This window comes from Etheostoma spectabile, chromosome 18 (genome assembly GCF_008692095.1).
Source record: "Etheostoma spectabile isolate EspeVRDwgs_2016 chromosome 18, UIUC_Espe_1.0, whole genome shotgun sequence".
NCBI lineage: Eukaryota > Metazoa > Chordata > Actinopteri > Perciformes > Percidae > Etheostoma > Etheostoma spectabile.
This window is the reverse complement of record NC_045750.1, coordinates 1,155,849-1,168,702: the sequence shown is the minus strand read 5'-3', so window position 1 is coordinate 1,168,702 and position 12,854 is coordinate 1,155,849. Positions and strand designations below refer to the sequence as shown.

At 41.5% G+C, this 12,854-nt stretch overlaps 1 protein-coding gene across 1 annotated transcript in view; it reads right to left on the bottom strand.

Moving 5' to 3' along the window:
• man1a1 (mannosidase, alpha, class 1A, member 1) overlaps positions 1 to 12,420 on the bottom strand; it is a 190,749-nt gene extending 178,329 nt beyond the window's left edge. Inside the window, exon 1 of the mRNA XM_032543047.1 lies at positions 11,676 to 12,420. Coding sequence (XP_032398938.1) covers positions 11,676 to 12,185 — 510 coding nt within the window. The 5' untranslated portion in view covers positions 12,186 to 12,420. The remainder of the gene's footprint in view (positions 1 to 11,675) is intronic.
• Positions 12,421 to 12,854: the final 434 nt, after the last annotated feature.

Below are 12,854 nucleotides of genomic sequence, written 5' to 3'. Positions count from 1 at the left end.
AGGGGTTTGGGGGGGGGGGGTGAATCAATACAGCAATATTTAGAGTGGTAATACTGTATTGATACACAGGCGCCAAGTATGGATCTTTTATTACAGTATGTGTTGGTCAGTTTGTCTCATTCTGCAGCAATAAAACAGAGAACAAACAGATAAGACTTTTTAGATGAAACAGATGTTGACTAAGTTTCCTTTTGGGGATGTTATTTGAAATTGCGACAAAATTAGAAGTTGGAAAAAAGGTTATAAATTGCGATATATATATATATATATATATATATCGCAGAATATTTCAATATGTTTAAAACCGCAATAATATCATATCGTGGCATAAGTATCGTGATGACATCGTGTTGGGAGGCGTCTGGTGATTCAAATATCACTGAAAACGGGTCAAATTTGACCCAAGGACAACATAAAAAGACTTTGTTGAGTGGTTTTTAGGTATTAGAATTACTACCACAGGAGTAAATCACATCAGTGACAATAAGCCAATGAGCACGCAGCGTGCTTCTACCAATCTCTCATACTGCTCGTGATTGGCTGTCTACACAGCGTAGAGGCATGCAGGTAAAATACTGTTGCTGTATTTTGAGAGGCTCGACTACAGGATGCATCATACAGGTGTAAAGGAGCTAAAAAATAAAATGAGTAATGTTGTAATTGCTTTTCCGTTAAAATGGATTTCATGAAATTGGTATCGGAGAAAAAAAAGGATTTTTTCAGGAGCCGGTATCGTAAATTGACGTTTCTTTGAGTTAGAGTTCAAGTTTACATTTATTTGCTATTGCAACTTTTGTATAAATTTGACTCTTCCTCCTCCCTTTGACTTTAAACTGAATTACAATTTGTTCTGGTTTCACGTTGTTCCATGCAAACTGGGATCATTCCTCAATGTTGCACACGATACTGAAGCAGATAGTAAGTCTAATGAATAACCTCTGAATGCTAATGAGCTAACGGTGTGTTAGCTCCGAGCAAGACAAGACAAATTGCACCTCCGGGCCTAACTAATCCAAAGGGTAGGACAAATGCACAAGGCATGGTCATTAAATGGCAACAGCGGCCAATAGATCGTAGATGTGTGTGTTCACCCAACGTCCCACAAGGCCGAGAGGCCGCTCTGCACAGCATACATCACTGTCTATAGCAAAAGAAATGCTAATAATCCTGCAGTCCCACTGTAGACTGCTAATGATCCAAAAAGCTATGCGCGTACCTTGTCTGAACCCAGACTGGGACCCTGTGAGACATCTTCTCATTCTTCTCTCCAATGCTATATTTTGCATGTTTCTGATTCAAAATACTGCACTTTGTTTTGTATTAGAGAGGGCTGGGTTGATCTGATTATCTCTTATACACTTCCTGCAGATGTTTCCCCAATTGAAAAAAAACGTGTAGCAAAGAGAAAGCGACTGTGCACTCTGACCTGCTGTGGGTGCGTTAATTTAAAACAGATGGAGAAAGAGTAGAGCCAATTAACACAGTAAACAGAAGCAGAAAATAGGAAGGTTTCCCGCTAAAACATGACCAAATTCATAAAAAAAAGTAGATTTTCAAACCCTGTCGCTAATAATTTCCCCTTTTCAACCAAAGTTCTCTCTCAAGTTGCTGTAAATAAATCTACCCACTATGTAGGAAGGTTTTGTAAGAGCCTGAAAGCATTCAAATAAATAAAAGGACTCACTATTCGAAGACGAAAAGAGAAAATGAGTAAAACAGAAAGGAAAATAGTGTGTTTAAAAAAAAAAAAAAAAGGGAAGGAGCAACCAAATCAGGGGGCGCTCTTAACTCCGTGGAGCACCGAACAAAACATGGCTTCACATTTGCAGAGCTACTGGGATTTGTCAGTGGGCAGCTGCCCGCAGCAAGGAGAGGAAGAGCACACACCCACACTCACACCAGAAACCCAGGTCCATAATCAACTGCAGGCCAAAGCCAGTGGTGTATTGATAGGATTCGGTAAAGAAAAGCAAAGCTCCAAAAGCTGCAAAGCTCACCTTTAGCTGAAAATATCAGGCTGTATACGGGAGGTCTGAGTGGGGAAAACACAAAATCAAAACAACAAGACTTCCCTTTGCCCAAGCCCCAAAAAAAAAAAAAATCTAGTTTGTGATGTTGGGCTAGCAGTACAATATGTCTCTCTTTGGACTTGCTCTTTGATAGTTTAAGTGGTTTCTGTTTGGCTGCTGTAGATAGTTGGCCCAATATGAGATCTCTGGAAGAGTAAAATCAAGCTTTAAGTGGAAGGGAGACTGGACTGAAGCATCAAACGCAGGTGGTTGCAATGGCGTGTGTGTGTATGTGTGTATATATATATACACACATATACACACACACACAAACACATAACAACCACACACCACACAACACACACAAACACACACACCACACCAACACACACACCACAACACACACACACACCAAACACCACACTTCTTCTACAATGACCAACGGCCCTGTTTTCAAACTCGTAGCGGCATACTTACGCCCTCAAGCCACACAGCCCCGTAACATGAGCAACAAATATGGTTATTTTAACAACCCGCTTTGTCCTCCATGGTGTCCAATGTTGTCCCCAGATGTGTCCCCTGTTGTCCCCATGTTGTCCTCATGTGTCCTCATGTTGCCTCATGTTGTCCTCTGTGTTGTCCTATATGTTCTTTTTTAATTCCCCAAAATAACATTATTCGTAAACAAACCCCCACGCCTCTTTTTTTGCCAATACAAACTCGTATTTCATTCATTTTAGGGCGTACCTTTTATAGCATTTGGAATGTGATCCCCACACAACACACACACAACACAACACCACACAACACCACACACACACACACACAACACACACCCCACACACACACACACACACACACAAACACACACACACAACAACACACACACACACACAACAACACACACACACCAACACCCACCACACACACACACAACACACACACACACACACACACACACAAACACACACACACCACCAACACACCCACACACAAACACACACACCACACACACACACACCACTTAATGGTATGCAAACACCCCATCAGTCACTCTGGAGTCTGTATTCCCCCTGAGAGCCAGGGGGGGGGCAACAACTAAGACCTGGAATGAGTCCATTCAATCACCCCCCCCCCCCCCCCCCCCCCCCCACCCCCCCCCCCCCCCCCCCCAGTACCACCCCGAAACTCAACCAGTGGACCAATCCATCCACACTGACTTTCTAAGAGCCGTGCTTTAACAATCCATATTAACATATGGATTTAAAATATCTAAAGCCTCGCGGGCTATCCACCAGGACTATATATTTACAGGGACTTTATTACTCTTTACAATATTCATTACCTTATTACCTTATACCCTGAGTCAGCGTTCTGGCCTCGGGCTTCAGGCACAGCATGACTTCACAGGGAAGACAGTGGACATCCTAAATTTATTACAATAGCAATTACCAATTTATAACCTCGACCATTTACTTCAACCAAATGTTTGCTGTGAACGTCTCCTTCAATCTCTTCCCTCGTGAATGAATTAGAAGGCTGTCATTTTCATGTTGAATCTTTCCCCAACGCATTACTTTAATTAATTAAAAAATATTAACAAAATTAGTGGGAAAAGACTTAAGGGGAGCACTCATCTGCGTTGGTATTAAAGGTGTATCTCCAACAGGAGAACAGCCTCTCTGCTGCTATGGTTGTTGTTGTCCTCGGGTCAAATTTGACCCGTTTTTTTAATTTTTAATAAATCAGGAAAGATTTCTTTTAACAATATTGCATAAAAATAACACAAATGTTGGTTGAATTGTAGCATCCAAAGACCCAAGTACAGATATTCTACAAATAGAAAGCACGCGAAGGTCTGTTTACATGAGGAATGTTCCTCCTTTAATCAAATCATGAGAACAATATTTGAAGAATTGCATTTTATTCCCAAACTGCTTCCATTAGCCACTTTCTCTTCTGCTTGGGCTCTCGTTGAGATTAAAAGGTACCACACGAGTGCAGCTATTGATGGCTTCTCTGTATCTTCGGTAAAATTAGCATGGGAAATAAACACGGCGTCCGTTGTGAGATGACTGAAAGGAGTTCTCTGTCTGCATCATCACTTACGAGCACATTCGTGTACATACTGTGCAGGAAGCAGCAGTGCTGGTCATCAGCAACGGCTATTACAGCCATTAGACAATTAAAGAAAGCACCTGGAGGGGCCGGCGGTAACTCTATCTGACACAAACGTCGGGTTTTCCACTTGGAAAAATATAAAGAAGTGGGACCAGGGAACCAGAGGCAATTAGTTTAAATGGTCGATAGTGAAATAGGACTCACAGGCTGCCAAGTTAGCCTGAAAAAGAGACAGCAAGAGACAGAAAGAGAGAAATTTCATTTTCAGGCTCTGAAAAAAGGTTGGCGAAGCGGCAAAATGGCTTGTTTGGTGAAACGTATGTACGCTTGGGGAGAGGCGCACACACACACATGCACGCAAAGTGGGAAAACAATGGTGTTGGGAGTGGGCAAAAATAACTCAAGAGACAGCCAAGCAGAAAGGGAGAGAGAGGAGAAGCAGGGAGAGAAGTAACAGCAACGTGGGGTTGAAGAAGAGGGGAAGGAGGGAGGAGGAAAAAGGGAGGAAAGATGAAAAAAAGGAGGGGGGGGGGGTTGACATGTAGAGATGTAAGGGGAGAGATGGAAAAATAAGGTTTCATCTTCGCTTGATGGCTTTTAATCCACAGCTCTCTGAACAGCCTGTTTGTGCGTGTGTGCGTGTGTGCGTGTGCGCGTGTGTGTGTGTGTGTGTGTGTGTGTGTGATGAGGTGAAGCTTCTTGCTGCTAAAGTATGCAGATGAGATGCAAATGAGCAGTTGACTAGCCATAAGGTGTTTGCAGTATTTACTCCTTTCAGCTCACCATCTTAAAGGACAATCACTTAACACCCTGTCAGCCTCTCTGCTTCTTAGAAATGAACACTACACAGAGAGGAAACTACACACTACACAGAGAGGAAACTACACAGAGAGGAAACTACACATAAACAGAGGAGGAAAACTACACAGAGAAAGGCCAACTAACACTACACAGAGAGGAAACGACAAGAGAGGATGGGAATATACAAATACACAGAGAGGAAACTAAACAATACCAGAGAGGAAATACACACTACACAGAGAGAAAAACTACACAACTACACAGAGGAAAACTACACACTACCAGAGAGGAAACAAAATGACACAGAGAGGACACTACACGAGAGAAACTACAACTACACAGAGAGGAAAACTAACACAGAGAGGAAACTACACATCAGAGAGAGGAAACTACACACTACACAGGAGAACTACACCAGAGAGGAAAACACTACACAGAGAGGAAATACACTACACAGAGAGGAAAACTACACAGAGAGCGAGAAACTTACACTACTAAGCGAGGAGAATACACACATACAGAGAGGAAACTCACACTAACAGAGAGGAAACTACACAGAGAGGCAACAAACTACACAACTACACAGAGAGGAAACTACAACACTACACAGAGAGGAAACTACACACTACAGGAGGAAACTACACAGAGAGGAAACTACACACTACACAGAGAGGAAACTACACACTACACAGAGAGGAAACTACACACTACACAGAGAGGAAACTACACATACACAGAGAGGAGATAAACTACACAGAGAGGAAAACTACACAGGCGGAACTACACACCAGAGAGGAGAAACATACACACTACACAGAGATGGAAAACTAACAACTACACGAGGGAAACTACACAAACACAGGGAGAAAACTACACACATACACAGAGAGGAAACTACACACTACACAGAGAGGAAACTACACACTACACAGAGAGGAAACTACACACTACACAGCAAGATGAAAGTACCACCTACAACCAGAGAGGAAACTACAAGACAGAGAGGAAACTACACAGACACATGAGAGGAAACTACACACTACATACTTATATATAGACTCTCGTGAGAATCCTTAATATGTATCTGAAGTCTCTTTTATATAGACCTTAGTGGTCCTAATACTGTATCTGAAGTCTCTTTTATATAGCCTTAGTGGTCCCTAATACTGTATCTGAAGTCTCTTTATAAGACTTAGTGGTCCTAAATAGTATGAAGTCTCTTTATATAGACCTTCAGTGGTCCCTAATACTTGTATCTGAAGTCTCTTTTATATTGACCTTAGTGGTCCCTAATACTGTATCTGAAGTCTCTTTATATAGACCTAGTGGTCCTCAATACTGGATCTGAAGTCTCTTTTATATAGACCTTAGGTGTCCCTAATACTGTATCTGAAGTCTCTTATTATAGACCTTAGTGTCCCTAATATGGATCTGAAGTCTTTTATATAGACCTTAGTGGTCCCCTAATACTGTATTCGCAAGCCTCTTTTAATAGGGACCTTAGTGGTGCCCTAATATCTGTATCTGAAGTCACTCTCTTTATATAGACATAGTGGTCCCTAATACTGTATCTGAAGCCTCTTTTATATAGACCTTAGTGGTGCCTAATACTGTATCTGAAGTCTCTTCTATATAGACCTTAGTGGTCCCTAATACTGGATCTGAAGTCTCTTCAGGCCTCATAAAGTGAAGTTTGCATGCCATGGGACCTTAAACTCATAACCAACCCTGTCAACTCAATATTTATCTAAGCTATGAGCTGAACCGGTTTGTTAAAACCACTTTACCGGTTTCCTTGTTTACCTGTTAATGGCGGACGGATGGATGTTGACACAGCAGGCAACACTCACTCTAACATGTCTTATCAAATCTGCTTCACTGACAGGATGATGTGCTCAAAAAGACATTAATCTCAGAATTAATCACAACTGTATTTAAAAACTACATCTATTATGCTAACATTGCTTAGCAACAATGATCCCCACCATAAGTCAGAACACGAGAACCAAATCTTCTCATTCATAATCTTTATGGGTACCCATTTATTATGAATTAGGGTTATGTTGCGTATTGTTTTTAGTTAGTTTTAGTATTTTAGTTGCATAAATGTGTGACCCCACCCTAAACTCGACATGATGTATGACACAATTCCCCAAAATAACATGATTGATTTCAACGCTCTTTGCCAAGTACACATCTCTACTTTCATTCATTTTGGGGCGTCTTATTTTAATTTTATAGTTTTTGGAGAAAAAATGGAAGTGTTTTTGAAATAGTATTGAGTAAAAGTTGACATATTCCAGTCTGTGATTATCCATCAACGTCCATTCCTTTAATTTTAGTCTCAATAATTCCTAATTTCTGCTTTTCTAACTCAAACATTAGGTATAATTTCCTATAAATTAGGTTTATTGACAATAAATTCCAAAAATAACTGTACAACTAAAGTTAATAAGGGACAAACATTGAAAAAAAGCACCAAAAGTGATGAAAAAAGGGACAAAAACGTAAGAAAAAAAAAGAAAAAAACAAAATTGTTGATTTTTAATTTTGATGGGAGGACAACACGAGGGTTATAATGTGTTCATTGCATTTGGTAGGTAGTTGGAAGGCAGACATTTCTTTTGTTTTTCGGAGAATATTGCACAACATGGTGGGTTTACTCTGAGCCCACACAGAGATGAGGACGGAGCTCGTTTTCCTCTGCAGCTGTACACTAACTTCCCAAAGTTAACAGCTGTCAAACAACAACGGCGACTGGTGCCACGGTTACTCTGACACCGTCTTTTACCCAAAGTCAGTAGCTCCTTGTTGACATGATGAGTTTAATCTTGCATGCACAGCGTGACCTTTCGGTGCCATGTGATGTCATCTCAAGGTCAGAAACGTGCCCCATCCGCCTTTCAAACAGCGTGTCTTTAATACCAAACACACACACCATGATCTCTTTAGGTGTCAGGGCAGTGTTTACTACCATTGTTTCCATGACAAATGAGCGATAAATAGATTATATATATATCATATTGTGGACAGTATAAAGAATTTTGGTTATATAATAATAACATGATATTGTGGTAAAGTTCAATCTTGTCTTTTCGAGGTCTTGAAGCTGTATACCCGATAGGATTCTCTGAACTTATTAGACTTTAATAGCAGATTGGTCTTACCAATTATTGCTTTTCTTAAAGATCCCATGACATGGTGCTCTTACCTTAGTGGTCTCTAATCCTGTATCTGAAGTCTCTTTATCTAGACCTTGGGGGTCCCTAATACGTATCTGAAGTCTCTTTTATATAGACCTTGTGGTCCTATAATACTGTATCTGAAGTCTCTTTTATAGACCTTAGTGGTCCCCTAATACTGTATCTGAAGTCTCTTTATATAGACCTTAGTGTCCCAAATCCTGTATCTGAGTCTCTTTTATATAGACCTTAGTGGTCCCTAATACTGTATCTGAAGTCTCTTTTATATAGACCTAGTGGTCTCCTAATACTGTATCTGAAGTCTCTTTATATAGCCTTAGTGGTCCCTAATACTGTATCGAAGTCTCTTTTAGACCTTAGTGTCCAATCTGTATCTGAAGTCTCTTTATATAGACCTTAGTGGTCCCTAATCTGTATCTGAAGTCTCTTTTATATAGACCTTAGTGGTCTCTAATACTGTATCTGAAGCCTCTTTATATAGACCTTAGTGGTCCCTATACTGTATCTGAAGTCTCTTTTATATAGACCTTAGTGGTCCCTAAACTGTATCTGAAGTCTCTTTTATATGACCTTAGTGGTCCCTAATCCTGTATCTGAAGTCTCTTTATAGACCTTAGTGGTCCCTAATACTGTATCTGAAGTCTCTTTTATATACCTTAGTGGTCCCTATACTGTTCTGAAGTCTCTTATATAGACCTTAGTGGTCCCTAATACTGTACTGAGTCTCTTTTAATAGACCTTAGTGGCCCCTAATACTGTATCTGAAGTCTCTTTATATAGACCTAGTGGTCCCAATACTGTATCTGAAGTCTCTTTTATATAGACCTTATGGCCCTAATACTGTATCTGAAGTCTCTTTATATAGACCTTAGTGGTCCCTAATTACTGTATCTGAAGTCTCTTTTATATGACCTTAGTGGTCCCTAATCCTGTATCTGAAGTTCTCTTTTATATAGACCTTAGTGGTCCCTAATACTGATCTGAAGTCTCTTTATATAGACCTTAGTGGTCCCTAATACTGTATCTGAAGTCTCTTTTATATAGACCTTAGTTGGTCCCCTAATACTGTATCTGAAGTCTCTTTTAATAGACCTTAGTGGTCCCTAATACTGTACTCTGAATTCTTTAATAGACCTTAGTGGTCCCTAATACTGTATCTGAAGTCTCTTTATAAGACCTATTGTCCCTAATACTGTATCTGAAGTCTTTTATATAGACACTTAGTGTTCCCTATACTGTACTCTGAAGTCTCTTTATATAGACCTTAGGGTCCCTAATACTGTATCTGAAGTTCTCTTTTATAAACCTTGTTCCCTAATCTGTATCTGAAGTCTCTTTATATAGACCTTAGTGGTCCCAATACTGTATCTGATTCTCTTTTTATAGACCTTAGTGTCCCTAATACTGTCTGAAGTCTCTTTAACATAGACCTTAGTGGTGCCCCTATACTGTATCTGAAGTCTCTTTATATATAGACCTTAGTGGTCCCTAATACTGTATCTGAAGTCTCTTTTATATAGACCTTATGGTCCCTAATACTGTATCTGAAGTCTCTTTATTAGACCTTAGTGGTCCCTAATACTGTATTGACAAGTCTCTTTTATATAGACCTAGTGGTCCCTAATACTGTATCTGAAGTCTCTTATATAATAGACCTTAGTGGTCCCTAATACTGGATCTGGAGTCTCTTTTAATAGACCTTAGGCTGGGGTTTTCTCTGATCAACTGCAACTTTGCTAGTTTGAAAGCCATGATGTCGCTCTTCTTCATGGGGGGGGGGGGGCAAAATCTTGGGCAAGCAACCTTGTTATGACCTCATAGGGGGCAAGATTCCAGATAGACCCATCTTGGTTTGAGTCCACCATCAACATTTGTAGCAACTGGGGGGGGGAATAGGCGAGGGGCGGGGTAAACTCATATTAATGTTAAAAAAGTTCATGCCATGGGACCTTTAATCTTCTGAAATATCTCCTGAAAGCACAAAATGTCATCCTTGACTATGATTGCATTATTGTGGTATCGTGTGGTATTCAGACAAAAACCATCATTGTGATATCTCATTTAGTCGGTATGGTGACCACAGACCCACCGGCGTGGAGGCTGTTCAGCGAAGTCATAGCTTCTTCATATCAAATCTGGGCCACAATGACCTGCAGAAACCTCATTTTCAAACGAATCTCAATAAAAAGGCAAAACTCAGTCCAACAGCCACACGACGTGCTCACCAAACCTCATGCTCACTCACTCAAAAAAGGTCATTTTCTGAGTCTACCAGTTAACCACCTGAATGAGTAAATGGATATCAAGGCACCTCACTGAGCAGATCTACGGCACGAGCCCCATGGCAAAACTCCTTTTCAAAAATAACACCAAATATATTGGTCTCATCTCATCATAACACCACAGATCACGCAGCAGAGTAACCAGCCACCTGAAACCACCTCTGAGACATCACCACTGGGCTTTTTTAACTAGATGCACGCACACACAGACACACACACACACACACACACACACACATACCGGTATACATGCACATTGTGCAGCGACACAACACAATAATAGCAGACATGCTACCTGTTGGTGCTTTTCACCCTGCTGCAGGCTACAAGGATACCGTTTTGAATGATACGACATCAGGGGGCACACAGGCTACTATGAAAGTCATATCCTGTGTCCCGGTAAATAAATGTATGAGGCTGAATCATAACATTAGTCTATTATTATTACTAATATTATAACAAATCAGGCTTTCAAACGAAGCATGAATTCACAGGTTACCTTAAAATATCCAATATTAAGGTTATGACTATGGATGTGGGTCATGTATCTGTGACAGGCTAAAAAAATAAATAAAAAGTGTGTTCAATCTTCCGCATCCATGAATGACCCATCAAAGCTGGTTTTGCATCAGCCCCGTATCTACCGTCCTGACATGGGGAAACTTGAAAGGCAGGTATATCAGCCCAGAGGGGGGCGGTGGATCCTGCATGCTTTCCTGCATTTTACCCCGGGAACAGGCTGCGGGGGATTTCGTGGAGAGTAAAACGTCACGCCAAATTCCGTTGAAAAACCTGTTAAATCAACGTGTCACATTCCCCGACAGGTGTACGTAGATAACACAATATGCCATTAGGTCTTCAACGCATCACTATCACATGTTTGCGCATTTCGGCTACAAGTGATCCACTGTGGTCAGATTGCAGTCAATAAAAAACACAAGTTGTATATTTGGTGTAGCCTACACCTACAGCTCTCCGCAAGGTATGTCGGCGGAGAGCACTTTCGTGAAAACAAGCACACATCATGTCAAAGTTCCAATGTAATACACGTGAGTGGTCCTTGGTGGATTATATGTGCGCCGAATTGTAGAGGGGATCTGATAGATACGTGTCAGCTGTTTAGTCATGTTTTACAATGAATACCAACTACCAAATTTTGGAGGAACATTTAAAATGTCAGATTTTCAAGCGGAGTTTGGCGTGACGTTTTTTTTCCCCCTCCATAGAACGCACAGAGCGTGAGCTCAACAGATCCTTACCTCTTTGATTTTAGCCCGTCTCTCCTTGGTTTCGGGGTCCAAAGGTTCGCGTCCAGTCGCCCCGGGGGGGCGGTGATACTCAACGATAGGTAAATTATTGTCATCCTTCCCACCTTGACCCATACTCTCCTTTGCAACTTTCTCCTTCTCGTTTAAAATGTCTTGTTTTATCTCGTCGGGCCGTTTTTGTAGCGTATCCTTAGCCTCTAATAGAGCTTTTTCGTGGTCTTTCCTGATTTTAGCCAGGACCCGCTCCTCGTTCACAGCCGAACCCGGGTCGCTGCTGTCCGGACCGGTGCGGGTGTTGGTCTCCACCGCGGAGGAATGAAAGAAAACTCCGCTGAGCAGCTTGGACGAGTCCGGTAGGAAGAAAATAGCCCCGAAACAGAGCGTTATAAAAGCACTAAATACCAATAACAAAATGAATTTCTCTGTCAACCTGAAGGAGGTCGGGCTGGCGGACTTCCGATTCGGGGTCGCGGTGAAAGGCAGAAGAGTTGCAACTGGCATTTTCCCCTTCTTCCTTCAACAACTCGAACAAAAAAACTGGATCTCAACGGTCGGAGGAACTCACTCGGACTCACTTACGGGTTATCCCGATCAGAAATCCATTTCCTGATGTTATAAACCGTGTCAAATGGACCGTAGCTGTGCTAAAATGTCCAGTAAAAAGTTGAAGACTAGGCGGCTGCCCATACCGGAGACTCTGTGCAGTCAGACGAGTCTGGTGGCTCTCACAGGAAGCAACGGTAGATGGGCGTGACTGACAGCCGCGATGAGCCAATCACGTTCTGCCCTGTGAGTGGTGGGTTGCCCTGGGGGGGCGTGGCCTCCCAACGGCTGAGTATAAAAGCTGTTGACAGCAGCAGTTACAGCTTCATGTTCAACTCGCCATACAACACGAAGCCTCACATCGTGACTGAGTTTGGACATGTTTACAGTTTGTAAAGGACACACTGGGTAGATTCTAGATTGTTCTTTATTGTCAAAAAAGCATGAATAAGGGTAGGGTAAATGGGGTAAATAGGGTTAAAAGGACAGTACATACAGGGTAAATAAGGTAAAGATGACAGTACAAACAGGGTAAATAGGGTAAATATGGTAAAGAGGACAGTACATACAGGGTAAATAGGGTAAAGATGACAGTACAGATAGGGTAAATACGGTAAAGAGGACAGT